Source organism: Neoarius graeffei, chromosome 5 (genome assembly GCF_027579695.1).
Source record: "Neoarius graeffei isolate fNeoGra1 chromosome 5, fNeoGra1.pri, whole genome shotgun sequence".
NCBI classification, from domain to species: domain Eukaryota; kingdom Metazoa; phylum Chordata; class Actinopteri; order Siluriformes; family Ariidae; genus Neoarius; species Neoarius graeffei.
In genome coordinates this window covers 2,105,304-2,131,486 of record NC_083573.1, presented here as the reverse complement: position 1 = coordinate 2,131,486, position 26,183 = coordinate 2,105,304, and the positions used below count along the sequence as shown (strand labels likewise).

At 44.5% G+C, this 26,183-nt stretch overlaps 1 protein-coding gene across 2 annotated transcripts in view; it reads right to left on the bottom strand.

The window, feature by feature from the left end:
* Positions 1-6,338: 6,338 nt before the first annotated feature.
* LOC132886369 (F-actin-uncapping protein LRRC16A-like) overlaps positions 6,339-26,183 on the bottom strand; it is a 67,392-nt gene continuing 47,547 nt past the window's right edge. The window contains exons 27-38 of one of the 2 annotated variants that reach the window (XM_060920943.1): positions 23,695-23,870; positions 19,363-19,450; positions 18,918-19,058; positions 15,819-15,885; positions 15,384-15,577; positions 14,902-15,008; positions 14,105-14,453; positions 11,997-12,045; positions 11,250-11,459; positions 11,018-11,131; positions 9,903-10,025; positions 6,339-9,468 (exon numbers count right to left, since the gene is read on the bottom strand). In XM_060920943.1, the coding sequence (XP_060776926.1) occupies positions 9,311-9,468; positions 9,903-10,025; positions 11,018-11,131; positions 11,250-11,459; positions 11,997-12,045; positions 14,105-14,453; positions 14,902-15,008; positions 15,384-15,577; positions 15,819-15,885; positions 18,918-19,058; positions 19,363-19,450; positions 23,695-23,870 (1,776 nt within the window). In that variant the 3' untranslated portion in view covers positions 6,339-9,310. The remainder of the gene's footprint in view (positions 9,469-9,902; positions 10,026-11,017; positions 11,132-11,249; positions 11,460-11,996; positions 12,046-14,104; positions 14,454-14,901; positions 15,009-15,383; positions 15,578-15,818; positions 15,886-18,917; positions 19,059-19,362; positions 19,451-23,694; positions 23,871-26,183) is intronic. The other variant, XM_060920944.1, reaches the window with a different exon arrangement.

Sequence of the window (26,183 nt, the reverse complement as noted above, 5' to 3'; positions counted from 1 at the left end):
GCAGCGTGTGCGGTAGCAATTCCATTCCAAGTCCATATAATGCGGACTCCGGCCGAAGATTCTAGAACAGAATGCGCTGCTCTGTAGCCTACGGATGCAGGGGCATCGAAAGTGTAGCTACTATGTATTTTTCGCTGTTAACGTTTTAAAATTAAAATTGACAAATTAGGTGAATGTCTACGTATGTGTTACGGCTTTGTAAATAATATTAAATGTAGAACTTTTTTTCTAGATCTATTTTTTCCATTGTCCCGGGATTGTCCCAGATATGATAATTTTGTGTCCCGATGACATTTTTTATGGTCCCCGGGACGTCGGGACACCGTTAGTTTCGAGCGCTGGCACACGCGATTGTCAACCCTTTTGGGGGGCACACGGGATTGTAAACACTGTCGGGGGGCACAAGGGATTGTAAACACTATGGGGGCACAAGCGATTGTAAACACTATCGGGGGCACGGGATTGTAAACACTATAGGGGGAACAGGGGATTGTAAACACTAGGGGGCACAGGGGATTGTCAACCCTTTTGGGGGGCACACGGGATTGTAAACATTGTCGGGGGGCACACGGGATTGTAAACACTATAGGGGGCACAGGGGACTGCAAAAACTATAGGGGGCACAGGGGACTGCAAACACTATAGGGGGCACAGGGGATTGCAAACACTATAGGGGGCACAGGGGATTGCAAACACTATGGGGGCGGCACAGGGGACTGTAAACACTATGGGGGCGGCACAGGGGACTGTAAACACTATGGGGGCGGCACAGGGGACTGTAAACACTATAGAGGGGCACAGGGGACTCTAAACACTATAGAGGGGCACAGGGGATTGCAAACACTATAGAGGGGCACAGGGGACTGTAAACACTATAGAGGGGCACAGGGGACTGTAAACACTATAGAGGGGCACAGGGGACTGTAAACACTATAGAGGGGCACAGGGGACTGCAAACACTATAGAGGGGCACAGGGGACTGCAAACACTATAGGGGGCACAGGGGATTGTAAACACTATAGGGGGAACAGGGGACTGTAAACACTATAGGGGGAACAGGGGACTGTAAACACTAAGGGGGCACACGAGAATGTAAACAATATAAGGGGGGCACACGGAATTGTAAACACTAAGGGGGGCACAGGGGATTGTCAGCACTAGGGGGCACACGGGATTGTCAACCATTTTGGGGGGTACATGGGATTGCAAACACTGTAGGGGGCACAGGGGATTGTAAACACTATAGGGGGCACAGGGGATTGTAAACACTATAGGGGGCACAGGGGATTGTAAACACTATAGGGGGCACAGGGGATTGTAAACACTTGGGGGGCACACGGGATTGTAAACACTAAGGGGGGCACACGGGATTGTCAACCATTTTGGGGGGTACATGGGATTGCAAACACTATAGGGGGCACAGGGGATTGTAAACACTATAGGGGGCACAGGGGATTGTAAACACTATAGGGGGCACAGGGGATTGTAAACACTATAGGGGGCACAGGGGATTGTAAACACTATAGGGGGCACAGGGGATTGTAAACACTTGGGGGGTGTAGGTATCATGCCGCCATCTTGTGTCAGAACTACAATTCCCAGTCCACTTCCGTGTGACCTACGTCACGCGTGGGCGGGATCACCTACGTCATCATACAAGGAAACATAAAACAATGGGACAACGCTTCCATCTTTGTCTCTCACGTCTAGCTTCCGATGGATCTGGACGTATAAAGAGGCGCGCTCTCCACCCAAAAAGACGTCTTCTTTCTTGCAAGATCCATCACTCAGCGCGATTTTCTTTCTTACCCTTGGCAAAGGTAAACTCTACAGTCGCGCGATCTTTAAACTCAACCTGAGTTACAACCGGTTTACTTGCATTAGAAGTGACGTCACGACTGCAGCCCAGGCAGTTAAAAGTTAAGAAGCGATTGAATCCTTTTTAACTCAAAAGCGCTGTGCATCTTATTCTGATCAGAGACTTTTCCTCACGAACGCTGAGGTTCGGACCAAGAATCCTCTGCTTTCCGCGGGAACCACCCAAGTGCTCCGCTGGACCCGAAAGTTTTCTGCGCCTCCATCCCGAGCGGCTCACGTGCTCCCACGGCGAGGCCCGAGACTACACCGGCGAATAGTTCTTCATATCTTGCTAAAGGCAGGATTAAGTAAGATTTTGGCATTTGGGCATAATTAGGATAGTCTTAGGAATTTGCTTTTATTTGAAATAGTGTGAATTTAAACCCAGGTTTATCTGTTACACTGTTAGACACGCAGCGTGTTGATTTAATTTGGTTCTATGTTCTCTCAATTGTTTAATAGATAGGCTGCGCATGCTTCTCTCTTTTTTATTCTTACTAACATTATAATTTCATTATTATACATCTTGATGTCATTAAGATTTCAGTGGATTCAGTATGGTTATGAGCTAGTGGGTTAGCTACAGCTTCCCTTTTGTCTGCTTAGCAACACAAAGCTAATCAAGGCCTACCATGTGCTCAGCAGGCCATCAGGCCTGATAAACCACACCTCAGCTAGAAATCCACAAGTTAGCTTTTAGTTAGCTACGGCTAATACCCTTGTCTTTAGCAACACGTGCTCAGTAGGCCTCACCAGGCCTAACAAACACACTTTAGCTAGGCCATAGGGCCTTTAGCAAACTCACACTAGCAACACAAGGCTAAACACAGAGCTAATCCTTTGTTCTGTTTAGATAACATTCTTTTGTTTAGCTACCAACAAGCTAGGCCTCCACCACGTGTAGTTAGCTACACGTGGCTAAACACATGGTCAAGTCCTACACACACACACACACCTCACTGCTTGTATATATTGATTTATTTTATCTTTTTATCTTTGTATAATAAAGTCATTTATTAAACAAACTGTGTTTATTTGTGAACAACATCTGAAGTCCCCAATCTTCTCAAAGAATTCAAAAAGGGTGCATATAAAAGTTATGTAATATGGTAAGTGATTGTAATAATTTGGAAATATACCATAATCTAGCTGTTTGGTAATTTATCCAGGATTCATGGTATGATTCATTGAACGATTCCCTAAATGATTCCCTAAATGATTCATTGAACGATTCACTGAACGATTCACTTCAAATGAGAGTGATTCTATGGTATGATTCAATTCAAACGAGTCAAATTAAACGATTCAATGGGATTGATCCATTTTAATTATTGACCTTCAAAATTTAATGAGACTGATTTAACGAGATTGATCACTTAATTTCAATAATTAACTGATTGCACCCACAGGGGGCACACGGGATTGTAAACACTAAGGGGGCACAAGGGATTGTAAACACTATAAGGGGGGCACAAGGGATTGTAAACACTATAGGGGGCACAGGGGATTATAAACACAATAAGGGGGTACATGGGACTGTAAACACTAAAGAGGGCACACGGGATTGCAAACACTATGGGGGGGGGCACACGGGATTGTAAACACTGGGGGGGCACATGGGATTTTAAACACTTTTGGGGGCACACGGGATTGTCATACCTTTTGGGGGGCACACGGATTTGTCAAACCTTTTGGGGGGCACACGGGATTGTAAACACTAAGGAGGGCAGATGGGATTGTAAACAATATAAGGTGGGCACACAGGATTGTAAACACTATCGGGGTCACAGGGGATTGTAAACACTGGGGGGCACACAGGATCGTAAACACTGGGGGGCACATGGGATTGTAAACTCTTCTGGGGGGCACACGGGATCGTAAACACTTTCGGGGGCACACGGAATTGTAAACACTTTTGGGGGCACACGGGATTGTAAACACTATGGGAGGGCACATGGGATTCTAAACACTAAGGGGGGCACAAGGGATTGTAAACACTATAAGGGGGGCACAGGGGATTGTAAACACAATAAGGGGGTACATGGGACTGTAAACACTAAAGAGGGCACACGGGATTGCAAACACTATGGGAGGGCACATGGGATTTTAAACACTAAGGGGGGCACAAAGGATTGTAAACACTATAAGGGGGGCACAAGGGATTGTAAACACTAAGGGGGGCACAGGGGATTGTAAACACTATAAGGGGGTACATGGGACTGTAAACACTAAAGAGGGCACACGGGATTGCAAACACTATGGGGGGGCACACGGGATTGTAAACACTGGGGGGGGCACATGGGATTTTAAACACTTTTGGGGGCACACGGGATTGTCAAACCTTTTGGGGGGCACACGGGATTGTAAACACTAAGGAGGGCAGACGGGATTGTAAACAATATAAGGTGGGCACACAGGATTGTAAACACTATAGGGGTCACGGGATTATAAACACTATGGGGGGCACACAGGATCGTAAACACTGGGGGGCATATGGGATTGTAAACTCTTCTGGGGGGCACACGGGATTGTAAACACTTTCGGGGGCACACGGGATTGTAAACACTATGGGAGGGCACATGGGATTTTAAACACTATGGGAGCGCACACAGGATTGTAAACACTTTCGGGGGGCACACGGGATTGCACTTAAAGACATGAATAAGAACTTTGTTCTGTGAAGAGTGAGAGTCTGTGACAGTGGGGGTGTGGTCGAGCGTTGCCTGGTTCAACCTGCCTCCTTGACGTTCACAGTTGTCGCTTGACCACGCCCCCACTGTCACAGACAGCAACACCCCCCACTCCCCCTGCTGTATGACATGCTCTCCCTGAGAGACAGCAGACCCGCTCTCCCCCGTCTCCTCTCCCTCGGTCTCCTTACAGGACAAACTTTTAGTTGAACTTTATGATCATCTATTTTTATTAATGTGTGTGTTTGTTGCAGGGATGGAGCATAAAAGGAGGGGAAAGCAGAGAAGAGCGGACTCCCGACCAGAACGCGCGCATGTGTGTGTGTGTGAGAGAGAGAGAGAGAGAGAGAGAGAGAGAGAGGGTTTTGTGACGTACCCTTGACTGGACAGTAAGTGATTGATGGTCCACACTTGCATGTGTATTTAGCCCACGTCCCAGTCCAGAATGAGCTCAAAAGGAAAAGACAAAAAACACACACAGAAGGAAAGACAGGGATACGAGGACACAGACAGACAGGGACATGGACAGAGACACAGAGCGCAAGAGAAAGACAGGGACACAGAGCAAGAGAGAGAGACACACCCACACAGGGACACAGAGCTAGAGACAGGGACATAGACAGGGACACAGAGCGAGAGAGAGAGACAAGGACATGGACACAGAGCGAGAGAGAGACACAGGGACAGAGTGAGAGAGAGAGAGACAAGGACAAGGACAGGGACACAGAGCAAGAGAGGGAGGAGGGACAGACAGGGATACAGAAACAGACAGGGACATGGACAGAGACACAAGGACATGGATGGACAGAGAGAGAGACAGACACAGGGACAAAGAGTGAGAGACAGGGACATGGACACAGAGCAAGAGAGAGAAACAAGACCATGGGCAGGGACACAGCGAGAGGGAGGGGGGACAGACAGGGATACAGAGACAGACAGGGACATGGACAGAGACACATAGCAAGAGAGAGACAAGGACAGGGACACAGATCGAGGGGGGACAGACAGGGATAAAGAGACCGAGAGACAGGGACAGAGAGAGAGAGAGAGAGAGAGAGAGTGATGGAAATGACACCAGAACTTTCAGAACCTAAATGTTCTGTGCGTATCAAAGAACTGGACCAGCAGCTGAACTCCCCAATCACACTGATTGGAGAACTGTCCGAGTGGGCGTGGCTTAATATTCTAATAAGCATGCCTGATTGACAGCCCCAGTCTCCGAGTCCCAGTCTGTGACGACATTCAATCAGAAAGACAGCTTTGACAGCTTGATCCAAACTGATCAAGTGGTGTCTCAGCTAAAGTGCAAAAAGTTTTGGCACCTCCTTCATGATCGATGAAACAAAAATTTTCTGATTTGTTTCTTGGAGCAAAAATAAATAAATTTTATTTCCCTTTCAGTGTCCTGTTTGTTACTGCCTGTTACAGTGATATAACTGCATTTTCAGCAGCTTAGTTAGGGGGCGTGGCCTAAAGTTTGGATGCTGAAATTTGTGGATGATTAGGAATTAAAAATGGGTCCAGCTGCATTGCACTGAAAAGATAATGTATTATTATTCTTATTTATTATATCTGTACCTTTAGCACCATCTAATGGAAAGAAAAAGCCAAACTCCTGTGAAGGTCAATAAACATTAGGTCAGTAAATATAGTCTATAGTTTCATTCAAGCACAATCACTCCTTCATGATTATTTCTTTAAAGAGGAAGCTGATGAATGGAGAAACAGAGTGAAGTTATAATTAAAGGTGACATCTTTAATGTCGAATATAAAACACACGGACACAGGAACTGTGGAAAATCAGTTTTAATCCGATTGATAGAAACGCGTCCGAAAAAAGTGAAACCCATGTCCACAATCTCCACAGTGCACGAGTGAAACAGGTTAGAGTTCAAACGAGATCAGAAAACTGTGATTACGAAATAAAACACAAAACACGTGCTGCTTAAAAAAAAAAAAGATCACATGATCACATTATATATATTAACACTGATCTGCATACAGACATTGATCACAGCCCCTTCAGGCAGAAATAATAATACAACATTAACTCATTACGCAATTACATGAATAAATCATTCATATCAACAAAATGTACATCTGAAGGCAAGAGGAAGAGGAGGAGTCTGCTGTCTCGGGTTAAAAAGATCAAAGGAAAGATCAAAGGAAAAGCACCAACTTCTGCTTGTTTTCTGAGAATAAATTCCAGAGTGTTTCTCAGTGGAATGTGCCGAGGACCTTATTCACAGAAAACTCGCCGTGTGCAAGAGTTCATCACCTTCATCACCACCATCATCATGATCTTAAATTAAATCACTCAATTCATCAAGATCCAAAAATCAGAGTTCAGCACCAACAGGTCTGGGAGAAAAACTGTAAAATTCTTCTTGTGCATTTTATGAGTTTGTTTTTGACTTTAACACACTGTTTGGAAATGAGACAGAAGTGCAGCTCAAACCTCACCAGTGAGTTGCTGTCAATTATCTGCTGGAAGCTCCACCCCTTTCCTTTCATGGTGCATGAAAAAAGTGCAAATTTTTTCGCAAATTAAAGACAAGAAACTCGGACCTGAACGCGTTTTTCTTTCCCCCAATAATTATTTCTTTCCCTGGGGAGAGAATGTGTGTGTTTTGGTGCTGAAGTCATTTTTATTCAGACTTTTGAAGAAGGAAAAAAAAGTTATTTTTCTTTGTCTGTTTTTTCTCTTTTACACAACGTCATTTCATCCGGTTTCTTTCCCTTTTTATTTTTGACAAATCACAAAATTCAAGACTTTACCCCCCCTTTGAGATTGTAATTATCATTTTATTTATTTACTTTTTATTTTCCACATGATCCATGTTCAGTTTTAATGAAAATAAATACAAACAGAAACCTGGTGTGGATTACGAGAATCTGAAAACATCCAAAGACGAGTAAAAAAATAATTTTTAGATTTCTCGTTCAAAATCTTTTTCAAAAGATAAATGTATTTTCACAACATTTTCTGAAAGTTTAAATTCCAGCTCATCATCAAGACCACATTTGTTTATGTAATTAACAGTAGACGAAATAAAACCGGTTCTCAGTTGGAGACTCGGACCTTTGGACCGGACTGTGTGCGCGTACACACACACACGCGCGCAAGTGAAGGTTTCATCGCGATGAATAAACTGCTGTAAAAATGTGAAATCCAGAAGAAGAAGAAAAAAGGTCGTGTTTTCATGAAGAACATCAGCACTGATCCAATCATCCGACATCATCAGAAAACCTGTCAATTAAAATCCTAAAGATCAGAATCTGAGCCACACACAGAGTCGCCGGACCCTGAATCAGATTCTTACACGAGCTCCTCGATTAGCGAGGAACCCGAGAGCATGAACTGAAGGAACCTGATCTCAGGTCACCACAACAGGAAGGGCACGATCCAATCCCAGATTTACAGAAACAGAGAAGTCCGACCTAACATGATAAGCCAGTGCAATCTGATCTCAATCAACTTGTATTCTGACCTGAAATAATTGCCAGCAGACAAGTCTGATCACAATAAATCGAGGAAGAGTCCGATCTTCAGTCGCTGTAAATCGAGAAATATATTCTGACCAAAGGAAAACAGGAAGTATCCAATCCTAAATCTTTAAAAATTATGTCCAATGAATATCCTTGATTGTCTATCATAATCTAATTTTAAATAAATCATAAACAGGAGTCTGATCCGCAATGGATGAGAAATATAAATCATCATCATCAAACTGGTCTGATCTTAGATTTAAAAAAAAAAAAAAAACACAACCAAACAAACAAAAAACCCTCACAAGGATTAATCTGACCCGGATTCACTGCGAACTGGAGAAGTCTGGTCTCAGATCACCTTCCAAAAGACGGTCTGATGCCAGGCCACAGTTTACCAGAGAAAATCTAATCCTACACCATGTGCTGGGGAAAAACTGAAGAGTCCGATCTTATGTCAAAACAGGAGACAAGTCTGATCCAAAATTTAGATGAATCATTTAGGAAGCTGTTTAAATGATCCTAAATCTCATTTGTGGAAAAATATGATCCAAGATGGCCATGATGAAGGGAAGAGTCTGATTTTAGATGTCTGATCTTAGATCGGTGTTGCGGTTCTTCATGAACCCCCCCCCCAAAAGACTCGGACAGGCCGAGAAACAGCAGGCAAACGTACAACAAACATGCAGTAAGCAGGACAACGTTAGACATGTCAAATCCAATCTCATACGAGGAGTCCGATCTGTTCGTCTTCAACCACGGACTGGAAACCGAAGAAAGTCCTGACACACACACACGAGAATTTTTTTTTTGTTCTTATTTTGTTCAAAGGAGAAATCAGACATGCACATGTTATCGGAGACGCCGTCAGTGTCCTGCTCGGTCTGATCACAGTACAGAGGAGCTCTAAGGCACGAGGGCAGATAGTAAAGCGCCCCCTAGTGTCAGTACAGGAACGAGAGATCGTTCAGTGCTTTTAGAGTGTTTCAGCCTTCATTAGCATACGAGTGAGGAGATTAACGCAAGACACGTCATACAGCGAAGTCTTTCCTGTCCCAGCGAGAGACATTGGATCAGACGCTATGGAAGAAATGAATGAGTGCGCACCATCAAACACACACACACACACACACACACACACACACACACACACACACACACACACACACACACACACACACCTCTGAGAGTGCAGCTGGAATGCATCAGTACTTTTAACAGTCTAGATTCCTGAAACGAGTGGAAACACAGAGTGATGCGGTCTCTCTCTCTCTCTATACAAAAATAAAATCTTTCTCCGCTTCCTCTCCAGAATCTGCCGATCTGCTGCTCTGACTCGAGTCCTTGTCCTTCTCAGCTGATTTGTCCTTGACCTTTGACCCGTTCTCGTCCGAGCTCTGGTTCTGCTGGTTCGTGCTCGAGGTTGTTTTTGCTGTTGAAAAGAAATAACGTGCAGGAGGAAAAAAATGAACAATGAAAGAACAATTTATGCAAACAAATTCTCTAAAACAGCGCCCCCCAGCGCCCTCCTCTATAACAACAGCTATCAAATAGGACCAAACTAATTCTTATTATTATTCCTTACTTAGACAGCCTACCGATCAGACAAAGTGCAAAAAAGCCCAAGTACAAACACAGAACAAACTCGACAAATCTATTTACAGAAAGCATCAGAGATGAAGAGGAATGTTCCAGCACCATGGTGACACCTGAAGTTCCCCAAGTGTCCTTGGTGTGATTTGGAACGAGGCCAAAGAGAAGTGCGGGGACGTCAGAACGACCCGGACTCATCTTTGGCCGAACACATGATGAGAACAGAAAGGTGATGAGGTGAGGTTTGAGAGGTGAAAAGGTCAGAGGTCTAACCGGGTCGGGAGAGGGACGTCCTGCGCTCTCGCTCGCTCTCTGCCTCCTCCGGGGTTCGTGCTGACGTTTTCTCCAGCTCAGGCTCGAGTTTAAATACGCTAACGTCTCCTCCTGTCACGTCCACTGCGGAGAGGATCAGCGCTCGGTTTAGCATTTCGCTCTGTAATCAGACTCGCTTTAGCCTCAATTAGACTTTCTTTCGGATCATTCAGACGAATTATTAATTTCAACTTCATCAGATTCTCTTTAGTTCTCAATGCTTAATCAGATTATATTCACTTCTTCAGCCTGAATCAAACTCTCTCGGTTTTCATCAAACCCTGGAGTTCATCAGACTTTAATTTTCTCGACTGAAATCACACGCTGTAGTTTAAGCCATAAATACTTAATGTGATCAAAAAAAGACTTAATTGTGCCAATCAGATTCTCTCTCATGTTCTTGCCCTAATCAGACTCTCTCGTGTTCAGGCCCTAATCAGACACACACTACTGTTCAGGCCCTAATCAGACACACTCTACTGTTCTCGGACTCTTGCTCATGTTCAGGCCCTAATCGGACTCTCGCTCGTGTTCAGGCCCCAATCAGACACACTCTACTGTTCAGGCCCTAATCGGACTCTCGCTCGTGTTCAGGCCCTAATCGGACTCTCTTTCTGAAGCCTGAATAAGAATAGCTCCAGTTCTTAAATCAGACTCTACTTAGTCCTGAAGCTTTAATCAAACTCTTGACTTTTTAAGCCTTAATTTTAATTCTTAGACTCTCTTTAGTTCTAAAATCCGAGCCTTTTGCTCTGAATTAGACTCATTATCCTTCTAAATCAGAATTTCTCTCGTTACCGAGCCAGAATCAGACACCGTTTAGTTATTGGGCCTAAATTAAACTCCTCTAAACTCTGTCCTGACTCAGATCCTGTGTGGTTCTGTAACCTCGATCAGGTGCTGACTGAGCTGTTCATGGCAGATGGCAGATGAGAGGAAACACATACACACATGCAAACATGCACCAAACATGTGAAGGCAACCAGTAAGAAAATGAGACACGCCCTACTCCAGTGTCCAAGAGCTGCGGGTTTGGAAAAGCTGCAGTAATTAAGAGATTAGACTTCAGGCTCTACCTTCCTGAGTGGAGTTCTTGGAGCCTGAGCTGTTCTGTGGAGGATTCGAGGATCCGGGCACTTTCCGAAGTGCAGGCGGAGCCTTATGACCTCCAGGAGACTCCGAGCTCTCGTCTGTAGAAGAACCACAGTAAGAGGGAACATCTGAGTTCTGTACATACATTCATCCACATATGGACAGGATATGTCTGGAAATCGATACTCCGTTCAGGTCTCAGTTGGGAGTGTGTACCGAGGCTGCGTGTGCTGCTGCGGGGTTTTTGCAGAAGGGCCGGTCGAGGGCCTGGGCTCGGTTTGGTGCTCGGAGGTGGAGGTTTCGGGATTGTGGGGTTGGGGCCTGACCCTCGGGTCCTCAGTGCTGCCTCGGGTTTAAAATCCCCTCCAACCCAAGGTGTCCTGTCAGGGGGCATCACAGTGCTGCTGACCTCCACTTTACCCTGACCTGCAGACCCAGACAGAGAGAGAGAGAGAGAGAGAGAGAGAGAGTGCTGCAGAACCCAACAGAAGAGCATTTCCTTCTCATTTAGAAGTCTCAGAAATGTTAATTATCCAAATAACTCTCAAAGAACCCTCAAATACCATGAGCTAAAATCACTGTCCCCAGTTAATCCGGGACATACGTTCTGACAAAAAAGGGGTTCTTCAAGGGTACTTGACTGATTAACGGTACTCAGGACTTGTGGATAATGAAACAGGATCTCTGTGGTCGGGGTAAACCCTCTTGTGTAGGGTTTAACAAAGGAGAGGGACAAAACTGAAGGACCTGAAGAGAACCCTCTGTTCCAGGTACCAAGTAGCACCACAAACATCACTCCATTGTCCATAGTTTTCCCAGAGATAATCAGGATATCACAGAGTTGACTGTGAATTCATATCCATCAACATGAGGCAACATTTCAATAAAGATTACTTCTAAATCATTTTATTGTAGACGATGAGATCAGATGCTCTGCACACTGTAGGGCAGGAGGGTTCTCACCTGATGGAGGCCCATCTGGCTTCTCTGGACTTGATGAGGAGTCGGAGATCTGGAAAAGAACACCAGAGGAGGATACGACACCGTTATCAGAATCCACGCGAACAGCTTGTGGTTTTCATTTCCAGTCAGACGGCATCAACATTACAACGAAAATCGCTCAATGTTGATGAGGTTTTCTGATAATTCCAGCACTTTCCTTGGAATTTACCAAAAAATCTGAGGGAAATTTCCAATGTTTGTAACGTCTCTGTGCCTTCACACTGTCCGTATGAAAGGCTTCACAGCTACAAGCTAGCTAGCTGATTATTAGCATCAATTTTATGCCAAGAGGTTATAATTAACAGCTTGTTCCTCTCAAACACTGATCGACTAAATGTTTCATGACCAGGAAAAACAAACCAACTTTCACTCACTAGGAGGTTAGCATGAGCATAATTCGGATAATCAGAATCTCAGGAAACTAATTTTATAAAGCTTTGTGAAATTAGCCTCAGGAGACTGATCAGTCCAGAAAAATTTCCAGAAAACACTCTCTCTCTCCGCAGCTCATTCTAGAAGGTCTTCCTGACATGATGCCAGACGAATACACAGAGCTTCAGGTGAGGATGGTGAAATTTTTAGCTCATAAAGGCCAAGTGATGCCTCGTCTCCTGCCAGATATTGATTTTTACATCATAAATAAATGCATTAAAAATATTAAAAGCATCCCGACAGCGCTCGGGTGGTCCACTGCAGTGCACCGTGCTTTCAAGTTTAGGAACGGCATCATAATTTTGCATGAAGGTATAAGTATGGCTGAATGTGATTTACCATCACGCTATTTTGTTCAAAGTGTGAGGAACTTACAAACTTTTCATAAAATGGAATAAAATTGAACACAGACTGCAGTTCATAAAGTAGCCACCAGATGGTGCCGTTTTGTCCATTTTCACCTTTTTTTTTTTAAATAAAAGGCCCGGTCCCACTGGCCGATGGACACAAAACGTATGCAAAAAGGACACAGCGGACGAGCAAAATTTCGGGGGTGGCTCTATCCGTTTTCATCCGCTCCAGAAATGGACAAAATTGGCGAAAATTTGCAAAAACAGAACGGAACAGACGTGGGTAGTATATAGCGGGGATGTTAAACGCATGTTCATAGGAAGCCTAGTGGATGAAAGCGGATGGAAGTGGATGACAGCTCCGAAGGGGTTACCGGTGATAACTGAGAAGCGGACGCATAGCAGAAAGAGCGGATGCATAGCGGATGAAGGGGATGCATCACGTACGCCTAACGGAAACAAAGGGGATGTTGCGCGGATGTATATCGGATGCAGACCGTTCACTGCGCATGCGGGGGGTATGAATTGCGTCTGCTCCGCGGATATAAAGGGATGCAGCACGCACGCCGTCAGCATAAAGCGGAAAGACGTGCTGGCGGCTACATCGATACATCTCTACTACTAGATGATTTTCTCCCCCTTTTTATACAAAATATCGATTGTCCGCTAGGTGTCCTTCTACATACTCTAGACATACTCCAGACATCCTAAATATACGAGATACATCCCAGGTATAAACGCTTTGTCCGTTTTGAATACTTTATACACGAGATGCATACGCTTACATCCTTTCTATTTCCGTGCTACTAACGATGAATAGACGTTTCATGTACCTTATCTTTCCTCCCTCTTTCCGTTTTCAGCTGCAGCGGATGTGAGTTGCGAGGATGCCCAGAGGATGCAGAGAGGATACAGCAGACGTTTAACGGATGATAACGGACATAGAACGTTTGTTGCTCGTATATGTCGCGGATTTACATCGTACACGGCGGAAAGTTCATCCGTTCTAAAAGTTTTGTGCAGCTCAAAACTTTTTGCGCGGATGAAATCACAGTGGACGGATGCTCGATGGATAGAGCATATGAAGCACGTATGCAAAGAGTACACAACGGATGCATAGCGTTTTCCAGCGGATGGCAAAGATTTTTTTACGTTTTACATCCTCTTTGCATCCGTAAGTGCAGTGGGACCGGGCCTTAAAGCACAAGATTTCATCTTTGTTCTGGTTCAGTGTAACATGATGGTTTTATTCTGTTGATTTTGGACCACTTTTGAGCTCAAACACACCTTGGCTCTCTTCTCCTGCTTGGCCTTCATCTCAGCGAGCAGGCCGGAGCCCATCACCTGGACTCCGCAGTCCGGCGTCTTCAGTTCCTCAGAGCGTTCTGAACTGCTGCTGCGCTCTGAATGTAATGACTGGGACTTGGCCTTCGGAGACAAGGGTGCCTTCGGAGACAAGGGTTCCTCTGCAGCCTGGGGGACCGGAGACAGGGGTGGGACTGAAGTGGAAGTCTTCTCCTTGTCCCGCTCCTTGTCCCTGCCTGAACGGGACTTGATGAGGTTCAGGAAGCCTCCTTTGCGCGAATCACGCTTCCTTTCAGCATCCTGAGAGTCTGAGGCCTTCAAGGACAACTTCCTGATAGAAAGATGTACCGTAGGCGGACAAATGAGGAAGCAAGACAAGAGATGAAGAAAGGGACAAGAATATTGACAGGAAGAGAAAAGGAATCAGAACATAACAGAGAAAAAAAAGTTACAGGGGAAAATCAAGGAACAAGAAAAGAAACCAACCAAGCAAATAGAGCAAACAACAAAATGTTAATTATTACTTCTTGCTCAACTACTAAGACTAAGAGAAAAGACTATCTTCTGAAATACTGTAGGTTTAAAACTGCAATTTTTTTGAGGACTTGGACATACTGGAAAATAGTGGCGTTCAAACAGATGAAGAATGTTTACATATTTGTCCGAGTTCCGAATGGACTAATCATCAAACACCACCACTGAATTTGGCAAAAGTGTTAATAATCACCATCAAACACCATTTGCTGTGAACATGATCATGCAGAGGAGTGAGTACTGACTTGTCCATCTTGGTGACTTTCTTCGAGAAGAACTCATCCACGCCCTCATCCACCCTTCCCATGAGGCCGTTCTGCTCTCCGTCCTGAGATGGCATTCTGCTGACCTGCTGTTAGGGCACAGTAAAAGAAACGTCCACCAACCGTTGCACTTCATAGATACCGATTTGACTTGAGCAGACGGTAGAACGTTTCAATGAATTTCAGAAAAGAAATCTAAATACACACAAGTTGAAGAAATTGGAAAAACATACAGGTTTACCAGAACTTGGGCATATATCTTCCGAAATATTTCTCAGGACAGCAAAAGTTTTGAAAGGCGGCCAGAACTGGAAACTTTGTTGGTCACAAATAAACCAGTTTCAGGGGCAAAGTGACCAAAAAAAATCGAGTCTAAAAGGAATTTCAAAAGGTTCCAAACATTTCTTGATTTACAAGATCCAAGTTATACAAAAGGACTTCACCAGGCAGGTAAGATCACTCACAGGAACCCGGCTTGACCGGGTCTTCTTGTTCCTCTTGGGCCGTAATTTGGTGTAATGTTGAAGCTTCTTGGCTTCCTCAGAAGGCAGCTCTCCCACGACCCCTGATGGCTTTTTGTCCAGTTTGGCAGGAAGTGAAGGGTCTTCAACATGGATGGGAATGTCCTCCAGAGCCTTGTCCAAGTCAAACTCCATCTCTGATAAACAGGAGAACCAATGAAGAACCTTAGCCATAAACAGATACTTCCCAACCACACAAACTTGACCAAACCTTGTGTGCTTCTCTTGGATGGGCCACAAGCAATTTCCAGCTCTCAAATACTGGGGTACATCACATACCCTGTTCCTGAGACATGCCTAGTCTTGCCTGACCAGTTCCTCAATATACATGAGAATTCTTCTTAAGTTTAAATGCAAATAAGTGTGTCTCAAACTCACCAAACGCTCTGGAGACGGGCCTCAGCATCCGGCTGTGGATGCTCTTCCTTTTCGACTTTGGAGTCATCTAGGAAAAGCGTAAGGAAAAACATTAATGGGACTGACGATATTCCTGAAACTCAAATCCTAGAAACTTCACTTCCTCAATTCTGACACCAAGGTCACACGTCGCTGGTTGATCCTGAAAACCGTGGCTGGGGCTACTGTGGCCATTCTGGCAGGTTTTGGAGGTGATCTGTTGCAAAAATTTGGGCGGAGTAAATATGCAAATGAAACCATGGTAGCCATGACGATAGTGATGGAAGACGCCGGGAAAACCAATGGTGGCAGCGACATACAGCCTTACGGCAACAATGGCAGTATGTACAGTTTTCACGGCTGCAGCATGGCAAATCCATGGCAAGATGAAATAAGCCACGCCCCCTTGGTAAACTTTTCACTTTCTACAGAATGTTGTTCCATGAACATTTTGAGCTTGATGGTTGCGACAGAAATGTTACGGTAACCCCCCCGGGTAGCTTACGTATGCCTCAAGGATGCTTACGGATGCCTTCACGGTTGTGATGGATGAATTCATCCAACGTTGACCGACAACAACTTAACACCACCACCAAAACTTTCCGGGGATGGAAACCAAGCCCTCCCGGTTGTCAAGGTAGCTCCCTAGCTCTTGCGTATTCCAACAGAAAGGCCCTGAACGTGTGCTGGTTGACCCCCGGAGGGCTCAATCACCTCCCGGCGTCTACCGTGAAGTGATTCCAGTTGTGTGAGACCAAGGCATTAGTTTGTCAGTTCCTTAGTCCTCTGCATTTGTTGCAATTTTTGGTTTTGGCTACAACACATCAGAGTCAGTCCAAGGTTTATAAAATCTAGATTTCATTCAATCACAGGGGATCCAAAAACAATCCTGGGAGTACTGGGCAATGGTGGATGGGATGCACGCTGGATGGTATGCCAGGGTACGACAGCGTAGGGGCATTTTATAGTCATCATTCCACCAATCAGCATGTTTTTGGGAGGTGAGAGGAACCAGGAGAACCCAGAAGAAAACCCAGGGTTTCAGGATCTGCGAGGCAGGAATGCTACCCGTTGTGCTAACATGCCTCTCAGAGCAGCTAATTTAAAAACAAAAATGGCAAAAATGTCCCGCTAGATTTTCAAACGTATGAAATTTTTAATAATATCTCATTATCTGTAGCCGCTTTATCCTGTTCTACAGGGTCGCAGGCGAGCTGGAGCCTATCCCAGCTGACTACGGGCGAAAGGCGGGGTACACCCTGGACAAGTCGCCAGGTCATCTCAGGGCTGACACATAGACACAGACAACCATTCACACTCACATTCACACCTACGCTCAATTTAGAGTCACCAGTTAACCTAACCTGCATGTCTTTGGACTGTGGGGGAAACCGGAGCACCCGGAGGAAACCCACGCGGACACGGGGAGAACATGCAAACTCCGCACAGAAAGGCCCTCGCCGGCCACAGGGCTCGAACCCGGACCTTCTTGCTGTGAGGCGACAGCGCTAACCACTACACCACCGTGCCGCCCAAATTTTTTATATTTTTAACAATAATTTAATCGATATAATGCAGATCTTTTACATATTCTCGTGCACTGAGGTGTTTGTTTGTCTGATGCATTCAGTATTCATCAAAAACACAGCCTCGGGCTCGAGCTGACTCTGTGATCAACTCACGGAGGAGAAATGTGGTAGAGTAATGACCTGACCGAGAGAGGGAGGGAGGGAGGGAGAGAGAAAGTGACTGTGAGAGAGAAAGAATGTTGTGAATGTGAACAGCAGGAGGGCTCTGAACACAAGTTCTTTGTGCTACTGATTAAGCAGAGAGACATTTGCAATGAGAGAGAGAGAGAGAGAGAGAGAGAGAGAGCAGGAGGCAGCTTGTACTTACACTGGTGCAGCACAAAATCTCCACGAAGCAAATAATTTTGGAAAAATAGAAAGCAGGAAAAGAAGAGAAAAGAGCAGAAAGTAGTAAGAAGCTCAGCTGTTCTAGAAACGAGACAGAAAAGAAGAAAGAGAAGATAAATGACTAAAGTAAAGTAAAATAACAGACAGAGCAGCTCATGTACACTCGCTCCAAGGTCTTTTTCAACAACTTGAATGTCCATGGTAGAAAAAAATTCTCTCTCACACACACACCTTCAGCTATATGAGATGAATGAGAACAAATGAGCACATGAGCAAACGATGCTTTCTGAAATGCTGGCTGCGTCCATCTTTTTTTAAAATTCTTAAGAATTGCTCTCCAAATCCAAACGATTTGGAAAATGATCCTTAGCTCTATTTGTGATCTCTCATGCAACATTCACACCATTTATAATTCTGTCTTGTTGCTCTGTCAATATCTGAAAAGCTTTTTCAGGGAACACAGCAATCGGACCAAAGACGAAGCCAAATCACTGAAGAGGAGATAAAGCAGGATGTGAAGACGCGCAGATCACTTCTAGTAGCCTCCTGGAATTCATGGATTGTTTCCGGAATTTCATTTATATCCCAGCAGATATTGAGCTCAGCAGCTTCCAGGACTCCTGGGACTCGAAGTCCAACCTTCTGGTCACTGGAGAAGAATCTGAACCATGAAGGTATGACGAGGATAAAAGCTGAGCTTCTCACCATCCATGGCGGATCAGAGAGCACAGAAGTCAGGAGACATGGTGAGACCAAAGACAGATAAATGAACGTCTGTCTATTTATGAATTGTGTCAGAACTTTAAAAATCACAAACACGAAAACATATACACAGGAACGAAGACTTTTCTGGACATCTCTGGAGCATTGTATCCAGGACTGTATTAAAATATTTACATCTCTTTCATAAGAAGCCCATTACAATGATGTACTATGTTTTTGTTTTTTAAATCGCTGAAAACCTGATCATTAATATTACTCATCTAAAAGCCTTTAGGGTGACATACTGCATGATCAAGTAAGCAAGTACGACCTTCTCATTTTTGTCCAGAATGTGCCTTTAATATTGACTGAACTCTGAAATTCCTCCACCTATTCTCCTGGACTGAGGTTAAAAACCACCTCCTCGAGCTTCAGGACCAAAACCTGGAGATCAGATACTCACCATGCAGGTCTCAAGGTCATCCAACCTCTCAGCCTCCAGCAGCTCAATGGTGCTCCGTTTGGAAGTTCTGACCTCCTGGACATCAGAGTCCAAGAACTCCTGCTGTGCCAGGGGGCGGCCTTTTGTCACCAGGTGCTCCGCCTGAAAGGCACAGAGAACACAAAACTTAAAAAAACAAAAACAAACAAACAAACAAAAAAACCCCCAACCCAACCAAGCGCTTTTGTTCTTTGACAATGACCAACATGCATTTTGAGCATCCAGGAATACGGTTTGGATGGAACATGTACCGCCATACTGAAAAGCTTACACATAAAAAGTTAAATATAACAATAAAACAAAAAGTATGACATTCTTTAATAAATATGAATCTGAAATAAAAAGGAAAAAAAAAAACACAAATCAAAAGGTCCTTTGAGGTCATACCTTTATGAAAATTACTCACCAGTGTGTTCTGAGAGCCGGAGAGTGCTTCCAAAATTTCATCAACGATCCGGTCAGAGAGGAATGAAGCCAGACTCAACTTCACCTCACTGAAAGAAAAGAACAAGAGAAGACTGTCCTTGTTCAAAGCAATCTCATGATCAAAACAAACACACACACACACACACACATATCGTAAGTACCAAATCACCATCAAGGAAAAGGATGAACACAGAACCAGCAGGTCACCGAAGATCCACTATTGCAAATGGAACAGCTCGTTCACCATCAAATGGCACAAAGAAAAAAAAACTCCACAATAACTCCGGTTTAACTCATAAATCATGAGCCAGTCCACTGTTATCAAAGTTCCATCACAAGGATTCGGAGGTACTAAAGAAGGCAACTGGACTCGCTTGAAATTCTTAAAGCAGATACGCAGAGCTATGGCCTGACTTTCATTTATAAATGCCTTGAGACCTCAAGAATGGCACAGGAATAGTTTTAAGCGTTAACAATAAATCTAATATAGTAATTTTTATGATTAAAGTGATTTATATAGGTAGCGGTCTGAGTGAATGACCTTGACGTCTGTAACATCACAGCAGGAAGTCTATCGGTCTCATCGCCATTTCCGCTATACTAACACACAGAGCTGACTGCAACTCCGATCCTCCATTTAGAGCTAATTTATCGCCATGCCACGTAGACGTGTTGCTGGCCGGTACAGCAACAGGACAGAAGATGGATTTCCGTTGCATTCACGGCCCGAGAATGTTCAAACTGCAAAGATTTGGACGCGTTTTGTGAGAAGTTCACGGTCACATTGGGCGACTACGAAGTGGTCTCTCCTCTGCTCTGCACATTTTACTGAAGACTCGTACGAGACCTCTGATCTGTTGGAGTGTTGGCTATAAGCCCGGATTGAAAGAGGGTGCAGTACCAACAATTAAAGGAAAAGAAAACTACAAGAAAAGTAATTTATTTTATTTTATTTGAAAAGGAAAAGTGAGTTCAGTTGCACCAGTTCTCCCAGAGTGAGCCGAGGGTTGTTGCTAAAATCCGGGACGTGACATATCGCTCAGGCAGTGACCTCCCTGCAGTTGTTGCTAAAACCGGTGACGTCCTGCTCCGTTCCAGGTTTTAGTAATTGCCTGAGCCGAGCAGTAATGGCGGAATAGAGATCTTGCAGTCACGTGACCGGAAAGTACACAGCCGCCATCTTGTCGGTAAAAACACAGCTGAATACTGCTGCACTCGTGTACAAAATGGATAAATTTCAACCGACGGACTACACGGCTCATTTTTCTAATGAACAGATAACTAGATATATGTCTAAAATAAACGACCTACAGATTAGTGACCCTTATGGCTTACCGGACGTAGTTTTCACGACCGTGTCAGTGGATATTGAACTGCCAGAGGTGGAATACCCGGACGTGTATAATTACCTCATTAACTTTCCCTCGTTGTTCAGTGGTGAAGCACTGCGTGCTTATAAATCTCTGGACAGTTATCTTTACAGAAATTCAGGATTTGTCAGCCGCCCTCAGATGTGACATCTTGTAAACAAGAAAACAACAATCCTCATTGGACGGGTAAGTCATTTAAGTATTACTAATACTGATACATCAGTAGTATCTAGTATAGCACTGACCAGCCGATTATAGAATAGAATAAGGTAATTCCAGCTGTAATTCCAAATCGTCCGTCTTGTTTACCATGGATCTGGCGTTGGAGAGGTAGAGGCGGCAGTGGAGGTTTGAGTGGCTGTTTTCTGAGCTTAATCAACAGGCCGGCTCTGCCTGCAGCCTCGCTTTTGCTTCCTCTCCCAGCGCTGCCTCCTTCGCCTGCCAGACCCGATAACAATCTACGGAGACCCCGCTGGTCTCGCTATCTCATCTGGAATGTTGTGCATGCGATGGAAATCGTTACAAACCGTCATTTTCTGCTGGAAACCAATGTCCAGTAAGTCCATACGGTTGTAGTGGATATTGAAGTCCGGTACAGACGAACAACACGCAAAAATACACACAAAAAACATAAACGTGCACAGGTAGGGAGAGCTTGTAGCCGCAGCCGTTGTAGTAGAATTGTATATAGTAGGGTTTTCCAGAAGAAAAGATAGAAGTAGAAGCAGAAGTAGAACCAGAAGTAGAAGGCGGAAATATGGCGTTTGACCGACAAGATGGCGTCTGTCACAATCTGGATCGGCTGTGACGGCACATGCAAGATCTCTATACACAGTATGAAGGAAAGTGAATGAGTGGAGCAGCTCTTATTTCTAAACTGGATATCGCTGCCATCTCACCCTTACGTGGAAGAAGCGAATGAACAGAGAACTGAACGAACAACTGAAAGTCAGATTGTTTCAAAACAATCGGCCACAAGCTCGGCCTTCAAGAAGCGAGAACACAGACGGGTAAGCTCCGACTCTCATTTGGATAAAAAATGAACACGTTGTTTCCCTGCATTTAGATTAACCCATGTAACTTGTATTGTGTGTTTAAGTTAGCGGTGTAAGATTATTTAATTTGCTTCAGAATGTGATTGTCTCAATTCATCTGATTATTTAATGAGCCTTTTACGTTTTATCAGTGAAAATGCATGCATGTACATGTATGTTGCATAAGTTATAGCACCCATCCTGTTTTAATGAGAGTCAACCCACAATCAGTGACGTCAAATCAGTCTTAGTTGAGCGAGTCGGTAACGCTATTTCTTACTTTCACCGTAAATGTTTATTTATATGACTTTGGCCTATAGCTGTAAAAGGCCTCGGCCTTAAAACCAGTTCCCGCTGTGACGTCACGCGCTCAGGGCTGGCTGGCTCAGTGGGGCGGCTCCAATCACAACTTTGTGGTCGATTTTAACTCTCAAAATATTATTTTTTTATTCCCATTTATGCAGCATACAAGAGTCAAGGCTGGAGATACTATCCACTCAGAAATGTATTTAAAAAATAAAGGCTCTGCGTATCTCCTTTAAAGATGTTTCACTTCTCATCAGAAAGGCTTATTCAGTCCTGTCTGACTAGTAGGGAGTTCCAGGTATTTGTCTTCTAGTGGACCAACAGCAACCCTCAAGAGAGTCGTTGAGGTCGCATGGGCCATTGACACTCTCAGCCATCCTGTAGGTGTTCGGATTACCAGAGGCTGGGTATGAATGGTGTTAGCAGCCTAGAGGATCGTTACGACTCTCCTTTAGGCTTGCTTTTGGTCCACTAGAGGATAAATACCTGGAACTGCCCACTAGTCAGACAGAACTGAAGGAGCCTGTCAAGAAGCAGAAGAGGTAAAACATCTTCAAGGATTTCAAGCAAGTCCAGTTGCCTTCTTTAGCACCTATGGTTTACAATGACCTGGATGACTGAGAACCTTCACAGACAAATCACAAGGAATCATAATCCTTGTGTTGCAAGCAAATCTGAGAGGCGATGGCACCCCAAAGGCCTTGGGTTCTGCATGACCACAGTCCCTGCATTTGGTAAACATGACGAACTTTTGGCAAAAACCCCCAAAACAAAACAACTTCCAAAGATAACTGCTCTAATGATGGGGGAAGGGTGGGGGATGGGGGAATGACACGGTGCATTAACATCAGTTTTGAACTTCATGCCAAACCAGATATTGTGGACGATGCCAGTTTCAGATATTACACTCCACTGTTATCTTACGAGTTAATTTCCTGTGCCACTACACACCATTATGCCTAATTTCCAGAAGATTCGGGGGTGATGTGAAACTTGAGACCAACAAACAAGGCTCTGACTCATTAAATCTCTGCCTTTCCATCAAGTTAATGGCCATCAGTGCAGTGAAATCAATACAATCAATACTGTGGTTCTGGTTTGGTTGGACCAAAGTGCAATTATAACTTCAAACGATGACAAAAATTAACCCAAGTTGTTCTGTCGATACCAATATTTTAGACAGTCAATGTGATGCGTTGCAAGATCATGTAGATGTCAATCTTGGACAATTCTAATTTCAGGGCTCCTATGCATAATCATTTCATGGTTCCAGAAAACTGGAAGATGATGGAGGCTCAGGGACCAGCAAGCGCAGCTCTCACTTTTCAGCTTTCTCAGGATTTTTTTGCAGAAATGTGTCCAACCTGATCTTTTGAAGGACATCTGGGATTGTTATGGTCTACTGTTGTCCTTAAACGAGTATACTTTTACAGCAACCAAACTTCATGACCTCCTCAAGGGGATTTACAGGCCAGCAAACATGGTTCTGACCAAAAGAGCCACCAGTGCATGAAACCTCTTTCTGGTTTGGTTTCCATAACCAGTGGTCAAAAGTGCGATGTTTTGCAGGGTTTTAGGAACTTTCTGAACTGAGTCTCTCACCTGATCTTGTTGATGATGTCAATGCCAGACTGCTCAAGCAGTGTGTTCTTGATGAAGCTTCGTGGTACCGTCATCTTCCCCGTCCCTGCTTTGATCAGCTCCTGACGCAGGTTGGGTTTCCGCATCACGTGAGGACAGAGACTCTCCGCCGTGTCCACCATTGACTCCAAAAGACTCTGGAGGAAAAAGTAGCACAGGAACAGTTTGTAAAGAAAGACTCAGGCAGGCGATGTAGCGTCTATGAGACACAATACACATTAATACGCTAAATTTTCAAAAGGTGTTTGTCCACTGCAAAAACATGAGTCAAAGGAAACTTGTGCTTCGAGTTCGCCAATTTGAGATTAGTTTGTGTCGGTAAGTTCAACGAAAATTACTGCCATCCATACATCACATTCATACCTCTGCAGATCCTTCCATTCCATCCATCAGATTCATCCCCAAGTCCATCCATCCATCCATCCAGTTCATCACCAAGTCCATTCATCCATCCAATTCATCCCCAAGTCCGTCCATCCATCCAATTCATCCCCAAGTCCGTCCGTCCATCCATCCATCCATCCATCCATCCATCCAGTTCATCCCCAAGTCCATCCATCCATCCATCCATCCAGTTCATCACCAAGTCCATTCATCCATCCAATTCATCCCCAAGTCCGTCCGTCCGTCCATCCATCCATCCATCCATCCATCCATCCATCCATCCATCCATCCATCCATCCATCCATCCATCCATCCATCCATCCAGTTCATCCCCAAGTCCCTCCATATATCCATCTCCAAATCCATCAATCCATCCAATTCATCCCCCCATCCATCAAATTTATCCCAAGGTCCCTCCCTCCATCCATCCAATTCATCCCCAAGTCCGTCCGTCCATCCATCCATCCATCCATCCATCCATCCATCCATCCAGTTCATCCCCAAGTCCATCCATCCATCCAGTTCATCACCAAGTCCATTCATCCATCCAATTCATCCCCAAGTCCGTCCATCCATCCATCCATCCATCCATCCATCCATCCATCCATCCAGTTCATCCCCAAGTCCCTCCATATATCCATCTCCAAATCCATCAATCCATCCAATTCATCCCCCCATTCATCAAATTTATCCCAAGGTCCCTCCCTCCATCCATCCAATTCATCCCAAGGTCCCTCTATCAATTCATGCAATTCATCAAGTCCATCCATCAATCCAGTTCATCCCTTGGGGACGTCGTGGCTCAGGTGGATAAGGCGCCATACCATAAATCCGGGGACCCGGGTTCGATTCCGGCCTGAGGTTATTTCCCGATCCCTCCCTGTCTCTCTCTCCTGCTCATTTCCTGTCTCTACACTGTCCTATCCAATAAAGGTGAAAAAAGCCCAAAAAATATCTTTAAAAAAAAAAAATCCAGTTCATCCCAAGGTCCCTCCATCCATCAATACAATTTATCCTCAAGTCCATCCAACCATTCATCTATCCATCAAATTCATCCCCAAGTCCATCCATCCATCCCAAGATCCCTCCATCTATCCATGTAATTCATCCCCAAGTCCATCCATTCATCCATCTCAATATCCCCTCCATCCATGCAATTCATCCTCAAGTCCATCCATCCATCCATCCATCCATCCATCAAATTCATCCCCAAGTCCATCTATCCATTCACCAAATTCATCCCCAAGTCTGTCCAGCCATCAAATTCATCCCCAAGTCCATCCATCCAATTCATCCCCAAGTCCATCCATCCATCCATCCATCCCCAAGTAAATCCATCCCTCCATCCATCAAATTTATCCCAAGGTCCATCCATCCATCAATGCAATTTATCCTCAAGTCCATCCATCCATCCATCCATCCATCCATCAAATTCATCCCCAAGTCAATCCATCCCTCCATCCATCAAATTTATCCCAAGGTCCAGCCATCCATCCTCAAGTCCATCCATCCATCCATGCAATTCATCAAGTCCATCCATCCAGTTCATCCCAAGGTCCCTCCATCCATCAATGCAATTTATCCTCAAGTCCATTCATCCAATTCATCACAAGATCCCTCCATCTATCCATGCAGTTAATCCCCAAGTCTATCCATTCATCCATCCAATTCATCCCAAGGTCCCTCCATCCATCCATCCATCCATCCATCCATCCATCCATCCATCCATCCATCCATCCATCCATCCATCCATCCAATTCATCCCCAAGTCCATCTATCCAGTCATCAAATTCATCCTCAAGTCTGTCCAGTCATCAAATTCATCCAAGTCCATCCATCCAATTCATTCATAAATCCATCAGTCCATCATCCACCCAATAACAACCATACAAATGTATCCAGCCCAGTGTTCCACCCATTAAATTAATCCATCCATCTCCAAGTCAATCCATCCATCTCTCCATCCACTGAGCGCTGACTCGTATCAGAGCATAACGTACTAAATTTCTCAAAGAGCACAGTCTATAAAACCAAAAACCCAACAGTTGAACAGAGATACATTTGGT